The 18,446-nt window shown below is 41.8% G+C and overlaps 1 protein-coding gene across 3 annotated transcripts in view; it reads left to right on the top strand.

Moving 5' to 3' along the window:
• Positions 1–18,446, top strand: part of plcb1l (phospholipase C beta 1-like) — a 160,387-nt gene that overhangs the window by 87,392 nt on the left and 54,549 nt on the right. For all 3 annotated transcript variants that reach the window (XR_012599435.1, XM_074685038.1, XM_074685036.1), the window contains exons 4-9: positions 3,786–3,926; positions 6,710–6,789; positions 9,276–9,329; positions 11,240–11,315; positions 13,890–13,990; positions 14,739–14,905. Coding sequence is in view for 2 of the 3 variants with exons in the window: in XM_074685038.1 (XP_074541139.1) it covers positions 3,786–3,926; positions 6,710–6,789; positions 9,276–9,329; positions 11,240–11,315; positions 13,890–13,990; positions 14,739–14,905 (619 nt within the window). In the remaining variant the exon portion in view is untranslated. The remainder of the gene's footprint in view (positions 1–3,785; positions 3,927–6,709; positions 6,790–9,275; positions 9,330–11,239; positions 11,316–13,889; positions 13,991–14,738; positions 14,906–18,446) is intronic.

Raw genomic sequence — 18,446 nt, forward strand, 5'->3', positions numbered from 1 at the left:
GAGGTGATACACAGCAGATAATGATAATATCTGACTGTTAATATCAGGTTTCATATGCCAGCCCTTATTTAAATCATACTATATTCAGCATTTTCACCCACACGAAAGCTTCGACCCCAAAAAATCATTGCTTAAACTTTTGCACCTCTTTCAAGTGCAGACGCTTTAAAAACAGGAAGAGTGAGCTGCAACAGACTGCACAGCATGGCAGGGTCAACCAAAGTACAGGCGTCCTCAAGATACCCCAAAAAAACTGCTCTCCCTCACGCTCTGTGCTCTGAACTTTATATCTTGTCAGAGTTGCAACATTAATTTGTGCACCAGCAGCACCTTCTTGAACGAGGGGCTGCTCATGCATCCAAGCGGCTCTCCTTGACGCCCAATCAACTATTTCAATCGCCCCAGTGTAATTTTGAGGGAGTAGGGTCAGAAAAAGGATGATATAATGACTTCACTACTTAAACGTGAGTGATTGTGTGATGAAGTTTTATCTCATCTGAAATTTTAGTGTCTCTCTCTGGGGTCGGATTAATGTTTTAACATCTGGCTGGAGCGCAAGTGGAGTGTTTACTGGCACATGTGCAGGTAGTCGGTGTAATCAATCATTCATACTGACATTTGCTTTGATCTGGTGTCCCTGTGCGTGCATTTAAACACACACACACACATACAAAGGGACACACACACACTCACATGACTGTGTGCCCTCTGTGAGTTTTGATATTTTATTTGACCTGCAGTTTTGCACTGGAGTATCTTTACATGTGTGTGTGATTGTAGACAGGTGCTGAGCTGCAGATTTAATGACCTGAGGTGTGGCTGACTTCCCTTTGCCAATCTAAATCCTTTGGCTGGTGCCCGACAGAGTGTGACACAGTTTGAGTGCATGGCTGCTGACAGGTAGGGCCCTGAGACTAACTCGGGCAGGAAGAGGAAGTCTGTTTATTTCCTCGGGCTGTGGCTCCAGCTGAATGCTAAGTGACCGAGGACGAGTTTTCACACTGACACGCTGCAGCTGCTTACATGCTTCATGTATGCCTGAATAAACACGTTCTCACAGGCATGAATAAACGACAGATACTCACACACGAAGACAGGAGGAATAGTCGACTTTGGCCTCACTCATTTGTGACTGTGCTGTGCAAAGTGTGCAGAGGATTCTGCACAAAAAAAAGAAACCCCCATTCTCTTGCTTCTACTGCACCGTCAACCCAGATCCCATCCAACCCCCACCCAGAGCTCACCAGAGCCAGCCTGGCTTTAAATCTCCCATCTTCATGGCAACTGGGACCCCAGGCCTGCCTCCAAAGGCTCCCACAATGCAACAGCACAAATTACATTTCCCTCACATGGCTGAGCCCTGCCCTCTCTTTTCATGGCTTCACTTTTCCTCCTCTTCATCCATCCTTTTCCTCCTCCATCTGTCCAGCAGGGTCCCTGACATCAGCCTCTTTCTCTCACTGAACTGCTGATGTTTCTCCAGCTGATGTGTTGCCAGTGCCCGCAGCTCTCTCCAAGATCAGGCCTGTGCTGACTGCTCAGGAGGAGCCGAGCTGTAGGCTCAGCTGATGGCTGCAGCACAGCATCAGAACAGGATGAAATTGTATTGACGTTCAGCAGCGGTAATAAATGAAATATGCATCTTTCTGTCGACTGTTCTCAGAAGCCTTTCATCCCCGGCAGTCTGTCAGAGCTTCCCTCAAAGGCGACTGGAGTTTAGTGTGTTTTAGCAAATTGAAAGTGGCTTTTTATGTTTTGATTGATGGGCCGGGTGGTACTCAGGATTGGTAAGGGGGCTGTGATGGATTCTCGTTTAAAGGAGCTCTTTGTGTTCAATTGATTGGTGGTCAAAGCCTAGGATTGTGTTACTCTAACCCTCTGTGTTAGACAAATCAGAAAATCACAGCACAATGAAAACTCAAATTATTGCAAACAGGCACAAAAAACGAAATCTTACTCTACCAGATTATGTTTTTCTTGCACCCATTGTTGGCAGAAACAAGCAACAAGTTGTAATCACTCTTTTAAAGCTGAATCCTTTGAGTTAAAACACCTGATGTTGCTGTTGTTTTTCTTGTGAGCAACTGAAATCCCATTTGAATTATTTAACATCTTTTAACAATGTAAAGCATAAATTTATCATAAAAGCACCTGTTTAGTTTTGTGAATTATGGAAATCTTTTGTTTTCTGAACACCAGCAGACAGTTTCATCACATAAAGAATGTTTATTCCAGACGTAGGCAGACACATTCTCAAATCTTCAACAGGGACAGTTTACAGCCTCAGAAAAAGTTCATTATTATAATAATGGGCGTCACTAAGCCGTGAATTTTAGTTGGGGGTGTGAGGGACATGTAGAGGACATTTATCAGCATGACACAGGACACAATGCTCTTTGTTTGGTTGGTAAAATTAGTGGGCGCTCATTTGCTTTCACTGCGAAATCCTTTACAGGGCTTTTTGTTGTGTTAATTAAGCTGGAGCATCCATTCTGTATGCCGCTTGCGTAGCGAGCCCCAGAGGAGAGAAAAAGATCATTGTTATTCTTGTCCGGAACCTCAGAGGCATCAAGATTTAAAAAGAAAAAGAAAAAAAAACATTTTGCACCAAAAATGAGCAGCTTAAATGTATATTTACCCAAATTAGTTTGATTTAGTTTCCCTGAGATAATTTACCTCTCTGAATACAAATTCTCCAGAGTTTTTCTCTGTGAGAACTGAACCGTTGCCAGCACCCGGTCTGGTGTGATGGAAGACAACAAACTCATTGAGCAGACTCGTTGAACCTGCTGAATTTCTCAGGAAATGAGGAAAGCAGGGTACTAAATACTAAATCTTGTTGCGCTGCTCAAGGTGGTGATAATTTCCTCCTGTAAATTTGCATAATTTGTTAGAGTGATTATTAAAACCTTCTCTGGGCAAAAACAGTATCCACCCATCTGCACCTCAATGCTGTGAAATTATATCTGATTTCTGATCAAATATGTTCCCTCATGATGTGATCACAATATACCTCTCTGCATTCTTATAACCTTTTCTTCTCTCTGGAAAAATGATGGTGGGATATTTTTCAAGCTAAAAACAAGCTGGAAGGTAATGTTCATGATCTATTGAGCTCTCAGGATTTGGAGAGTTTCATTCATACTAGCTGGAACCATAAATCCCTTGCAGATATTATGTTGTCTCTTGTGCTTTGGGACCGTAAAAGTCGACATATTGCACCAGCGAGTTCACGAGGGTCATCCTTTCAATACCAGTTTGACGCCTGCAGCTCCTTTGATTACTTTACACTTTGAAAAGTCTCAAATCACAGCAGTGGTTAACCTTGTTTGCTTCTCTTAAAGTCTCCAATATGGACCATTTAAGTCACACCGAGACCAGGTGGGGTTGAAGTGTCTCACCTTGCTCATCACACCGTCTCCCTCAGGCGCCTGATCTTTCATTAATCACACAAATAAGCCGAGAAATGAGGTGTGAATGACTAAATGCTTTCAGGTCTCGTTTCAGTTCACTGAATTCACAGGGCGATTCAAATTAAATCAAGCCTTAAAAAAAAACTGACACAGAGCAGCACCGTCTCACTTCCTCCAAAAAGGAATCCTTGTCAGTTTCCACGGTCTGTTATATGTCACTCGCCTTTCCTGCTCTGGAGAAGCTTTTGGACTGTAGTGCACTGGTAAAGAGGATGGTTTGCTCTGTGTATGTTTTTGGTATCACTTTGCTGAAACTGATGTACAAAGAAAAAGCAAAGAGCTGTAACTTAATCCCAATTTCTGTAATTTCAGGAAGCAAAGCTGCGAGAGCTCCTGGATGTTAGCACCCTGGCGGGGAAGATGGAAAACCGGATGTTGACGGTGGTGAGCGGCACCGACATGGTCAACATCACCTATCTCAACTTCATGGCTTTCACAGAGGAGACAGCAAAGGTAAACATTCTGCAGATCAACAACTTGGAACATAAAATAATGATAAATCCCTTTGATAAACAATGTAATATAGAGGCCACTGCCTGAAATCATTGTTCTGACTCCTTTAACCCTAGAGCACCAGTATAACAAATAGCAACACCATCACTACCTTAGGGTTTAATCTACCTGATATATAATATATCTAATAAAAAATACTTCTTCTCAAAATATGCTGAAGTAAAACAATACTCAACAAAAATAAGTTCCCTTCTATTACCTTTTCCATGGACAGTGTCCCATTAATAAAAAAAAAGGTGCGATGGGCATACACTATAGTAACGCTCTGAGAGTGAAAAATCAGTCATGAATAAAAAGTTTCTAAAAAAAAACTAATAATAATAATTATATCAATCAAGCTGGGAAAGTTTTACTCGGTCCTTCCTTTTTGTGATCATGTGAGTTTGAAGCCAAAATACCCCCGTCACAGGCGCAGCCACTGGCAGCAGTTGTGCAGCCAGAGTCTGCGCAGTAGAGACTGTGAGGGATTCTGGGAGAATCTAAGTGGAGCCGGGTGGCTAAAATAATAACAATAATTTTTTTTCTTTTGAGAATCTAATCACTTCTTGGCTCTCCCTCCCGACATATTTTACAATCCCTGAAAAAAATACACAAGAACGGCAGCTGTCAATCATCGTTAACCGTGATGTAAAACCTCATTTTTAACCTTGTATAACTAATGAAAAAGAAACTTTTCAGAAAAGAGAGGACTGGAATACAAGGCAGCCAAATAATATCTTCAAATCACAACAATCAGATGTGAGAAACATTTCTATGAGGTGTATTAATTATTTCAAGTTTGAACACAGCCCATCTGGCATGACTGGGGAGCTGGATTTTTTGATCTATACTGCAACCAGCCACCAGGGGGTGCAGTTTTTGTTGAGACCTCACCTTGGGCCGAGCAAAATGATGTCCTTTTTTTTTTACAGTCTATGGTAATCACTAATGTTGGGTGAAAACCACCTGAGTACGTGCCTATTAGAAAACACAGATTGGGAGCAGGGTAACACGCCTACCTTGGATAACGTCATTGAGTAGCCTGAAGCTACCTAAAGACCCCCACAACTCAGGCCCCTTTTACACGACAACGTTTCATCTGAAAACGCTGAACCGCAGTGAAAGCACAGTGAAAAAAATCTGTGTGGAAAGGCCGAGGGACTGAAAACGCTGTAGTAAGCGTTCCAGGCCTGCAGGTGGTGCTATGACTGTCTTATCCAGAAGCCGCTTTTGGGAGATCTCCACCAAAGTAGGGTTGATCCGATCATCTGGTGTATTGGGGAATACTGAGTCCAAAAGTTGAGCAACAGATACAAATTTTGTAGGGATGCAGGATATTATCCGCATAATATCGGTATCGGCAGATATGAAAATTTCTGCCGATATGCACAGCTGATAAGGTGCTATTCAGTTAGGATTATTATTATTTTCCATCTGAAAAATAAGCTCCTTAAATAAAATGTAGCACTTCATTTATTTGCACTGCAGAGCTCTGTGTCTGTCACCAGGTTGTTACAGTAGCTCTAAAATTATCAAATTCAACTTGGTTATGTTTAAAAAAATGCATTGTACATTTAAAGTTCATGTGATCTAAAGCAATTATTTTTCTGTATTTCAATACTGAATGTCTTGAGTTTGAAAAAATAATTCATTTCTTATTTATGGTAAAATCAAATGTTTTTGTCTTGTTTTATGTGTGTTTCTTAAACAAATAAGACCGTGACAATGAGAGTAACATATAAGTTCCAGTACAGGATAGACTTAGCTTTCTTTACAGTGAAAAAAACAAACAAACTTGTGATTATCGGTATCGGCCAAAAGGGGTTTCGATATATCAGCATATCATATATCGGCAAAAATCCAATATCGTGCATTCCTAATATTTTGTATAAAGACAGTCAGCAGATACAGTATATTGAGCAGCACAAGTACAACACTGTAGTTTGCGACGATTGTAACAACAGTACTGTTTGACTGTTGTATGCGCTCGTGAGGAGCGGAGTGTGACGTCAGCATTACCACTGAAAACGGTGTCTGCAGCGTTTCAGAAAAAATCTCACTCTGGAGGCCATTTTCAAAAGTTCGCGTTTTAGGTCTGCTGAAACGCCGTTTCCGTGTAAACCCAGGGCTGAAACACAACAAAACTTTTGTGTTTCACCCTAAAACTGTTGTTGTGTAAACAGCCCATCAGAGAGCCGCAGCACAATGAAGATCACTTGACCACAATCCCATGGGTGAAAATCACTCAACTTTAGTGCTTGAGGGTTAATCATCTGGTAGTTTTAACGAAGTCTGTCTATTCATATCTGTGAAATTAGGACCAAGACCATTCCCCCTGAAAAAATATGTGGTAAGGGTTGGGTATATGTTTCAGCAATAACCGGTTGTTCTGACAATAATCTAATCAGAAAAAATGCAAACTTCTGTTAAATTTCTGCTCTGTTTGGAGGATTTTACTTCTTTGTGTGGTTAACCACATGGTGTTTAGTGTCAGGGTTGACATTTAACATCAGTGTAAAACCAAGAAACAACAACCTAGCGTATTTTGAATTCAAACAGAAATGATCAGCCGACCCTCATGCATAGACTAACACATTGATTTACCCTCACATATTGCGGCAGTAATGCACATTTTCCCCAACCTACTTAAAATGCACATGGGTTTGCACCTGATTCTGTGTATGTGTGTGTATGTGTGTGCTTGTATGTGTGCCTTTTGTGCTCATGTGTTTTATTTACCGCAGGAATGGGCAGAGGAGCTATTCAACCTTGCTTCCAATCTCTTGGTGCAGAACATGTCGAGAGAAGCCTGCCTCGAAAAAGCGTATGTCATTCGCACACACTGTAACACACATAAACACCACACTGACACACACAGCAACACACACATGCATAGAAAAATGTAAATCCACAATCCAAGAGATAAATATGGGGAATAGATATGAAAATTAGGTCTGCTGAAAACAAAAAGTGTCAGATACAGCAGGCTTCACATCCAGTGTGTACTGTATTTTACATAAACAGAAACAGCAGCAGAAAGCAAATGAGGCAAAAGAGACGTATAACCAACTGCAATGCTAAACAGGTGCTCTCTGCACTGCACAAATAAACACAAGTCATTTTTACTCACAAATGCATAAAAAACACATTTGTAGCAACCACATAGACTGCAGTTAAACTTTATTAACCCTTATGTCAATGGAGGACAAACTGAGCAGTTACAGACATGTTTAAGATCACGACCCAGACTCTGCATCTCAGGCGGTTTAGATGTGACAGCATGTGCAGGTGTGTGCATCCACTTATGTAATTTTCATGCAATAGTGAGATAATCTGTGTCAGCGGATCTTCAAACAGGTCAGGTTGCTGACCTGGACTTGTGGGTGTTTTGAGACATTAAAAAAGGATTTTCTACTCAAATATCACCTCCAGACCACATCAGGGCAACAGATCTCTGCTCTTTGAGCCACTTTTGAGCATCAATGGCTTCACACCACCTCTGATCCCGTGTAATAACTATGTCTAATGGTTTTCACTAACACGCTCTCATCGATCCGATCAGAGCCCACACACTGATCTACGGTCTGCCACAGATATACGAGACTGAGTGGAGCTCCTGCAGAGTGAACCTAAATATGAATCTGCCATGTTGTATTTAAAAATTACACTGAGGATGTGTTTGGTGACAACTCCCAGCTGGCTGGTGTTTATCCATGAACAGAAGCCATTAAGTTGCACCCCTGAGGAGGCTAATTGACTTATGAGACAATAAAAGTGGCCATCGACCACATAGTACACCGAGAGTTGAAAAGAATCAGACAGAGCAGGTTTCACAGTCACACTGACTGCTTACACCACCTGTTTTGGTCCGTCCCACAGATAAAATGTGCTTCTACTGCATCACATCTGTTGATGCCTAGTGTTGCTGATAGCAGACGATTTGCAAAAGAGCAGAACACAACAGTAGTACGGCCACAACAGAAGTTAACTTATCCAAACAGACACAGAAAAGTTGTAAAAGTAAGTAAATGATAACTTCATCTATGATGAATATAGCTTCATAAGGGTGATATTGTCATATGCTTCATAGTAGTTATATTTCTTTATTTACGTTAGCATTAGAGCTTTATTTATCATAGCTTAAGTTGTAAAAGAAAACAATCATTTACTTACTTTGACAACTTTTTTTGTGTCCCTAAGGAAAACTGTCCTGTGAACTTACATTGTGTTGTGGTGTTTGCATTCGTGTTGTTGCTTTTGCAAATCAGCTGACACCTATCAGCCACCATAGATAGCGCTTAGTGCTGTGGTACATTTTTAGGGCACAGACAGACAACCAAGCTATGTTTGCCTTGCCACTCAATGATGAGTCAGTTTTACTTGTTACATTCAGAAAGTGAGTAGATGGCACTGGGGTAAGTATTTCAATTACCATAGGTGAAATGGAAACTGACCTCCTTGATTAAGCATTAACTAGAGGGAGAGGAGAGACAGAAGAGGGAACAAGAGTCAGGCCAGGAGAGAGAAGCGGTGAGCGAAACAAAAAGGAGACAGATGCACGTAATCTGTTTTCCCCAACACGTCTTAATGAATCAGAGAGATATAAGGAGGATAAGGCCATCAGGAGCCACCTATCCATTCCCTCCATCAATCCTGTCTCTGGAAACCCCCCAATCTGCCTTCATTTTGTATAATCTTCAAAAATCAACCTTATTTGGCTTCAGTGACGTCACCTGTTGTCGACTTACTCCCCTTTTCCACCAACACTCATTGTCTTTCCCCTCACATGTTTGAGAGAAGTGGACTCCAGATGAAAAAAAAGAAAAACAGTCTGGGCCTGTTAACCATTACAACTGTTGGTGACTTTGCCTGTGGCAGCCAGCCTGCCCTATGAAGTGGACACCGTAATGGATATTAATTATTAGCCAGCAGCCACTTAAAGCCCAGCCTGTAATGATAGCTCCTGTTGCAGTGTCGCTATTTTTAGCTCAGGCTGCACTGCTTGTGTTGCTGCTGCTGCATGTACTGCCAATGCAAGGCTTCCAGGGATTAGCCACAATTTGAACCTCTCATGTAAACACAGCCACATGAATATGGTGCGCACAGAGAGAGTGACACAGTCTGCTGTGAGGGGAGAGAAGCGTGTGTTTAATCACATGTATGAACGGATAGGACAGGCATGATAAACATCTGTGGACATTGGCTTCAGTCGTACATATGAACTAAAACACACTCACACACAGATCACATGTGAGTAAGTAAGACCTGCAGACTGGATGTTGTGTAAGTGGTGTGTTCTGTCCAATGCAGATACGTTCGTCTGAAGCTGCAGCTCAACCCTGAGGGGCGAATCCCCGTCAAAAAGTAAGTCTCTGACTCATCCTCCTCTTCCCTGCCACCTCCCTGCTCTTTTGATCAATGCTTCGCTTCCTCCGCCGTCTTTCATTCCTTCACCCCCCCACCTCCCCAGTGCACACACACACACTCTCTCAGTGTATGTGTGCAATTATTGGAATAAAACTGTCTATTATCAATGTGCCCCATTTTATTCCATCCATGTGTCTCACTATGCAGGAAAATTTGCTTCATCATTTCTGCGGCTGTCTTTTCCTCTATCTGTAAAAATCCCACCTTTATTGATTTATGCACGTGTGTCTGTGTGTGAAGTACCGCGCCTTGGCCTACCCTCATTTTTATCTGTCACTGACTTAAGCCCAAAATATGCCACTGTGAGATGTGTGGGTGAGTCCTCCTCAGTGTTTTCCAGTTTTGTGACTTTCATCTTCACTTATCTGGCACTTTGTCATCATCTCTCCAAAAAAAAAAACACCAACTCTCTGCATTGTCATTAGTCAAGTCGAGCTTTCAGGCGTGCAGCGGTGAACTTCTGCGATAGCCTCCCTGGAAGCCGCAGAGGAAAACCAGCGGGTGTCTGCGCAGAGATGCAGGGAGACGCTCCTTGCCGTTTAGGGAATTAACCTCCTAGCTGGAAGGACATGTCAGCTTGACTAATGTCAGCTTGACTCTGCTCTCCCACTGAGCATACAGTGCATGCTCACGGATCTGCACAGGCATACCTCTGCATGTAATTAAAACAGGCCACGGCCGGCGGAAACAGACCTAAACAGCCGGCGGTAGCTGTAACATCACTGCAGTTCATTGCAGTAAATCTCATTTATTGTCTTTTCACTCTGGAACAGTAGCTCTTTTTAACACTAGCATGTCCTCTATCTACACTATGGTGACTAATGAGGCTGCACAACATATTATCAGTGGGCAGCGAGAACCAAAAATCTCAAACACAACCTTTGTGAGATGCAGTGAAACAAAAACAGGGCTGTCTATGAGTCTTTCTAAAAACATGTTTTTCAAATCATAAGGGCCAAGCTCGAGGTTGGATGTGTGATGCTACAAGTAGTGTGTAAGAAACCATGATATGATAATGGAGATGGAAATGATCATTGTAATGGTGATGACTATGGTAATGATAATGCTAAAAAGAAATGACAACAATAAAACTTAATGTGCTCGTTTTTGCAAACATGTTTGCAGTTAGTTTGTCTTTATAAAGGATCACAAACATTACTACTTCCCTTATGTAAATAATAGTGCCTCCATCTGGAATTGAGTTAGTGTGAGCATCACTATTAAAGCTGTTATATTTTCAACTATACAAGCTATTTTACTTCTTAAATGGAAGCATTCTCAAGGTGAATATTGCTGCGGTTTTCACATCAGTAGATCTGATTTTTCTATCAACACAGACTTTTATCTGAGTAAAGTATGAAAAACACAGAAATTCTCAGTTTTCAGTAAAAAAGAACAGGCGTATCTCCAGAAGCAGATTATAACCTTCATGAATATTAAATTTATTGCAGGGTCATTATATTACACTGGATGAGTCCTCGTTCTTCGTGTCTTTTATTTGTCCTCATTTCGTCTCTTCTCTGTCTCTTCTCAATTTATTACATTTTCATTTTTCATCTTGGCATTTTTTGTGCTTTCCTTAGTCTTTTAATCTCCCCCACAGTTTGTTGTTGCCTCTCTCTTTCTAACAAACATATGTTCAGTCCTCTTAGTTTCTGTTTTGGCTTTTATCCACCGCACTGTTTGCTGCATCTGAAGCAGGAGGTTTTCCGAGAATATCCTAAACAAATATCAGTGAAACGCAGAGATGAATTCATCACTTTGACACACAGGATCAGAGTGAAAAGTCCCTCTCTCTGAACTTTTTTGGTGATTACTCATAAGCACGTGTTTTTCTATTCCAACAGTATCTTCAGGATGTTCTCATCAGACAGGAAGCGAGTAGAGACGGCCCTGGAAAACTGCAACCTCCCTTCAGGCAGAGTGAGATACCAAAACACTAAAACGTTACTGTCTCCTCATACTTCCCCCTTCCCTGAACCTGAACCTTCTCCTCTCTCTCTGTGTTTGCCTTTACTTCTCATCTCCAAGCTCTTTTATCTCCTCTATCCTTCCATCTGTCTGTCCTCTACCATTCAGCTCATTTTGTATTCTCCTGAAACTGCATCTGATTGCCGCTCTGCTCATTTGTTTGGAGCCTTATTTTTTGGATGTCTGCTTGACTTCTCACTCAGAACTGATTCAGCCTCGGCTCTAATGAAACAAATGAACCCAGTGGGAGCAATAGAGATGACAAAAGCTGTTTTATCCGTACCTCAGTCAGATACCACTAGAGAGAGGCTGCTCCCTCATGCATAGAGGTGTAAACAGTCCCCCAACACTGCAAACAGTCTCTGTATTCTAGCAGTAGCAAGCAATTTGCATGTTTAGAAGTGGGGAAAAAGCAGTCTCATGCAACACCTGCTGTTACATATGCACATACAGCAGGGCAGAAACATTGCAGTGCTAATGATTGGCTTCTGAATGCAATCAGTATAAACACCTTAATACGTAGAAATACAAACAGTCTCGCATGGAAACAAGCTATACATAATTAGCACAGGGAGAGAGGAGGTAAGAAGGTGTTGCTGTATGAAGGTCTGGTGGGATTTGCTGTTGTTCCAGCGTGCAAGTAATTACAGCTAAACGATAGTGCTGTTAATCCCTCAAACGCACACACACTCACAAGCAAAAGCACATCCACCGCTCGGCTCACACCAAGGTCTTTATAGAGTGACTCACAGAGATTCAGCAGGGCTCGACCTCCTTTCTCCCTCGTCTTCTTTTCCTCCTTTCTGAAACTCTTTGGTTCTGCTCTGTTTACTGCAGACACAATGCTATAAGCTACTACTGCTTAGCATACTGTGTCTTTATCACAGCCGCTGGGCTCTGACTGCTCTATGAGGCAGGCAGGCCATCATCTTCTCTTGTTAATGTGCCTTTCTGCTCTGGCTTTCTGAAAGGAAAATCAGAGTTTGGCAGACAGCATCCAGAAGTTTAAAGTGTGTTGCTTATACAGAACAACAGTGTGGACCAAGTTATCAGTGGCCAAAAGGAACAACTGGCATGGGAGAAAAATGTTTCCAAAACCAGACGGCTCTTAATACTGGTGTCTCCACCAGACGACACAAAACCAGACTTTCGGCAACATTGATTTCTTTCTGGTACGGTTATTTTTTAATACCTGTCACTGCTGCCAACTGGTCTGGTGGATGTTAGATGAACCAATTTGTAGAATGCAGACCTGAAGACCTTTTGTTGACGATTTTCACAGAAAAGAGTCCTGGGGACTTTATGTTTGGTAGTTAAAAGGAAGCAGGAGAATTTTGTCAGAAAAAAAACAACCTAGAGATCTACTAACAGGATCAGCAAAGTCTTTTTTATTCCCAGGGGGCATCAGATTGAATGTTCTCAGTCACTGGGTATAGGTTTGAATCATAGACTGTATATAGAGTGGACAGTGTGGCTCCGCCATTTACCACTAAACGGTTTTGAAGCCAAAATACCCCCATCACAGGCGCAGCCATTGGTAACAGAGTCTGCGCGGTAGAGTGTGAAGGATTCTGGGAGAATCTGAGTGAAGCCAGGTGACAAAAATGATCATTATTTGTTTCTTTCGAGAGTCTAATCACTTCTTGACTCTGCCTCCCAACATATTTTACAGTCCCTGAAAAAAAATACACAAGAACGGCAGCTGTCAATCATCTTCAAACGTTTTTAACCTCTGATAACTAATAAAAATGAAACTTTTCAGAAAGAAGAGGACTTGAATACAAGGCAGCCCAAATGATATCTGCAAAACACCACAGCAATCAGACGTCAGAAAAATTTCTACAAGGTGTATTAATTTTTTCAAGTTTGACCACAGCCCATCTGGAAAGACTGGCGAGACAGAATTTTTGACCTATACTGCAGCCAGCAGGGAGCAGTTTTTGTGGCGACCTCACTTTTAGCTGTGCAAGATGACATCCTTTTTTTTTTTTTCTACAGTCTATGGTTTAAATCTGTAGAAAAATTTCACATCAGTGGATTTTTCTACAGACTCACTTACGAAAACAGATTTATTCGGAAGTTGTCCACCTTGTCTCATTCACCAATTTTCTTAGATTCACAATTTGCTTCTGAGTCACTGACAGTCTGCGCACCTTTAAATGAGTAAAACGGTCACATGAGACCTCCTCAGTCAAAGTGATGGTTATCATCAGATTCTGAAGCGAGTGAAGTGAGGTTTGTAATTCTGCACCACTGGCTAAAGTTAGCCTACTTGAGCAAGCTTCAAAACAACCAAGCACCCTGTTTAACTACACTGGCTTGAATCTAATGTGAGAGTCTCATCTGTACCCCTCCAAAAAGTGAAATAAAAACCTGAAAACATTTTCTCTTACAGTCAAACTTTTTGGTTGCAAAACCTTAGATTTCTGCACCAAAGCCTTACACAAAGAACAGAACTGAATGCATGTTAAGTAAAGTTTTTATGTGTAAGACTGTGTATATGAGTGTGTCTGTTCTCTGCTGCAGAGTGACTCCATCCCCCAAGAAGATTTCACTCCAGAGGTGTACAACTTGTTCCTGAGCAACATCTGCCCGCGTTCTGAGCTGGACCACATCTTCTCTGATGTGTAAGAGCCATCACACACTGCTACCTTATCATGACATTTTGTTAATCAATGCGCAAGATATTGGCCATCATGTCTTTTTCATAGCCTCCAGCTTTTCTTTTCAGCTGGGCAGCATTAAAGCAGCTGGCATTTATGGACTTAAAGGTTTTAAAAACCTGATTTTGCCCATGACATCCATCAGAAGCTGTTTCAATTGTCAGGATGTGTGTGTCGTAGTGCCCTGGTTGTGACTCCTCGTGGCTGGCACCGTGAACCCTCTCTTATGCTAGAGAAGCAGAGCTGCCCCTTGGCCCCAGAGGAGCTCAGACCATCAGCCAGGGCAGCATGCCAGCACGACCGGGCCACTCCAAGTCATAGATTTTAATCATTGTTAAGTGAGACGGCATGAGAGCCAGGAGGATATGGAGATGATAATTTAGTGGAACAGGCTTAGATATGAAAGGCGTTTTAATCAAATCTCATAATTTACTCAACACAACATTAAATCCTCTGCTCCTCTGCGATTCTGTTGCTCTCCCACTTCACATCTTTTTAATTACTCTCCTCCCCTCCATCGTCGTCTGCTTGTTTAATTTTCCTCATATCTCTGTTTTTGAATTCTGTTCCTGTGCTCATATCTCACTGAGTCACCCTTCCATGTTTTCTCTGCTTTCCCCTTTTCTCTCTTTATCTTGTTCCTTCCTCTCCTCTCCTCTCCTCTCCTCTCCTCTGCTCTCCTCTCCTCTCCTCTCCTCTCCTTTCCTCTCAGGGGGGCCAAGAGTCGTCCGTACCTCAGTGTGGAGCAGATGACAGAGTTTATTAACAATAAACAGCGAGACCCTCGTCTGAATGAGATACTCTACCCTCCGCTCAAACCAGAGCAGGTCCAGCTGCTGGTGGACAAATACGAGCCCAATGAGTCGCTGGCACAGAAAGGTCAGTGGCTCAAATATCTGCCAGCACCAATACAGGAACACTATTATGCTTGCATGAACACATAGACGGACCTCCAACACAGTAATCACCCACTTTTTACACACAAAACAAAGGTGCTCATGTAAGAAAGGATTTTGGAGGTACAGAAAAAAAACCTTTTGCATATTTCTCCCAACCATCTCTTAAGTTCCCCCGACTCTTCTGCTCCGGCCCCCACCTGCCAATATATTTGGATAGAGTGTTGCCATAGCAATGTGCAGAAAGTGAGGGGACATAGTGGGGTGCCAAGGAAAGGAATGTTAGAAGCCCAGAAAACACACACACACACACACACACACTCACACACACACACACACACACACACACACACACACACACACACACACACACACACACACACACACACAAAACAGACACCACCACAAAATGTCTCATCCACTGAAAAAACTGCTGATACTAACACAGAATATTCCCTGTCATTTTATTTTCAAGAGTAAGAGTGCACGACTTGAACCTTCAAGTGAAGAAAAAGAATGTGTAAAAAGGAGAAAGGCTGGATAGACAGACAGAGAGAGATAGACAAAGAGACAGAGGGAAAGAAATGTGACTGTGTCTCTGTGCTTTAGGAGAACTTCTTCACAAAACTTAAGTGAAAATGTAGGAAACATATATTTAGGTTTTAACCAGTACACAAAACACATAAATAGTTGTACATACATTTCATTTTCACTTTGTTCTAACCAGTTGATAAAACTCTAGTAAATCTACTTTTTGAACAAAAAAATCCTACAGTCACCATGAGGAGCTCTTTAATGGTTTAGAAATAGCGTCACTCTTAGTTTCATGAGCTACAGAGTAAATTGAAATGCCTCACAACGAGGTCGTTTGTTTCCTCGTACTGCGTTTTTGTGCCTGTGTTTGGGTTAAAGTCTGTCGATGTTCTTCACTTACCTGAAACGTCTCTGTAGTGTGGAGTTAGCAACCAGGAGGATTTTTATATTTTTAGTTCAGTGCTTTCTGCTGTGGTATTGTTTGGGACAGAGACAAACAGACAGACATCTTAGGCCATGTCCACTCGTAGCCGGGTATTTTCAAAAATAAGTACCCCAATTTAAAAACTGGTCGTTTTTTAAAATACTTTCGCCCACATGTGAATCTGCCAATAAGTGCGGATCATGGAATACGAAACCCACATTTGGCAGCGTTGTCCCGACATAAAACCTGTACCAGCCAATCAGAATGAGCCCCTGTCATTCAGCTGTGACGTTTGAGAATCTAAAACTCTGTTTCCTGGCGTCCACACAAAACCATGAAAACGAAGTTTTCCAAAATCTTCACTTTGGCCGGAGTTTTCAGAAAACATTGTTTCTTGTGACGTAAAGCTGCGGTTTTCCAAATGCCCCGTTACGTGTGGTCATGGACTTATTCAGACATTACCAAGACATCACCAGGCCTATGACAGGTGACATGAGTTTGATGTGTTTGTCACCTATAGTGAGCGAACTTGTTGACATCAATCAGAGTTTAAAGACTTTAGCAATTGTTATATTACAGTCCATATTTTCATGTAGCTGACATCAATAGATTTATTTACCATTCTGAATCCAACAGTTATTGTCTTGAGCAAAGGAAGTTTCGTCAGACTTTTGTATTCACCACCAATCATAAAAGTGTTTACAGAGAAGTAGTCTTCATCCCAAAAAAAAGCCACTACATATTTTATCTGAAGAGGTCACCAGAATCAACACAACATGAAAACTCCTTACAGTACCTTTAAGCTGGACCCAGCAGCCTGTTAGCCTAGCTTAGCATGATAGCACTCAGGGAGGCGCAGCTAGACTGGCTGGTAACAAAAGGTTTCATTTGTTCCAACTAACTGAAGCAAATTTTTACCTATGGTCTCTCAGCAGGTAACAATATATTGGACATTTCTTCTTGGAGTTAGTGTTAAAACAGTCATTTGCTGTTTCGTGGGGATATCTTACAAGACTCCTTTCATTTTATATTTGTCAAATTTGATGTACAGTAGCTGTGTGTCTGATGTCCTGATATGTGACTTTGTCGACCCATCCTCATGTGTAGCCTCTGTGTAACACTGCAAAACTGAAACCCAAACAATTGAAGCTAAGGCATCACTATTAATCGCATCAGAAAGAGATGCACGTTTACAGTTTATAAATGAATACGGTCTTGTAGTGTAATATGAGAGCTTGAGGAGTGGAGCAGAGTAATTTATGGACAGCCAAGATGGATGAGAGCAGGGGAGCCAACGCTCCTGGACATGTTGTGCTTTCATGTTGTCAAAAACTGGAGAACATCCCACCTTGGATATCAGGCATCAGGGTCGGGTAAGAGCCAATTCAAATTTTATCCCTGCTGGAAAGCCTGTTATGCAAGTACGCCAAACTGGGTGACTTACTTACACCATATGATGTTTACTCCCAGGCAAATCACAGGGTTTTTTCACAGTGTTACGTAGCGGCTTTTTTCTGAAACAGATCAAATAAGACTGAAAATACAACAAGCATGTGTACGCGTGTGTGTGTGAAACTAATTCTTACATTAAAATTTACTCTGTGTCCACTTAATTCATCCTATATGGCCTTGGAGAAGGAGAACTTTGGATTTTGCACAAGTCTGAGTCACAGAGAAATCCAGGATATAAATTTTCAAAGCTCAGTGATCACTTGTGAATGTTTTAAGCTTTCCACTCAGTTATGCACCTGAGCTTATCAGTTTTTGCCAACAGTGAATAAAATTATTTGATAAATGTGTGACCTTGTGAGAGTTTTTAACAAAACAATAAGCACTGAGCTTGCACCATGACACGGATCAGGAGGTTATTTACTTTTTTTGGCAGCTTTTTAAAAGTTTTGTCACTCTGCTGCAGATCTAAAGTTCAGCACACAGCTGAATTGACTTCTAAAACTTGGCTTAGTAAACAAATTGTCTCGAGGCTCTTATTAAGCTGAGACTTTGTTTAACAATTAAAAATGCTAATCTTTGGTGCCAGAAGAGGGAGTTTATGCAAAAACCTTTTTAGTTTGTCATTATTATGCCAGTCACATCTGAGCCTTTCATTACGGATTACACTGAAACTAAACTGCCCTCAGATAACTCAAACAGAGCCCCGACTCCACTCTCATGTAGTCTCCTGAGCAAAGTACCTTCAAACCAAACTAATGATGGGTGACTAAATTAGACCAAATGTCTCTTTAAACAGCTTTTATGTGTCCCGAGTGACCGCCTGACGTTTGACTCTGATCACAGGGATGTGCTCTAACTGTGATGTTGTGGTTTCATCCTGTCCCAGGCTCTCTGGACAAGTGCCCTTCTCTGTCCCAGTGACAGATTCCCCCATGTGAAGTATTTATCTACCCGGAGGAAGTGCTGCCATCTGCTCTGCAGAGGGGTCCAGGGCTCCACATGCTACCTTCACACACAGTCACGCAAATAAACACACTTATTCCTCTTTCAAGGACACTCAAACGTTGACGCGAAGATGCACACGGGAGGCTGTGTGCATACTAAATATGAGCTC

This window comes from Halichoeres trimaculatus, unplaced genomic scaffold (genome assembly GCF_033239565.1).
Source record: "Halichoeres trimaculatus isolate MK-OKI-2021-1 unplaced genomic scaffold, fHalTri1.1 fHalTri1_scaffold_13, whole genome shotgun sequence".
NCBI lineage: Eukaryota > Metazoa > Chordata > Actinopteri > Labriformes > Labridae > Halichoeres > Halichoeres trimaculatus.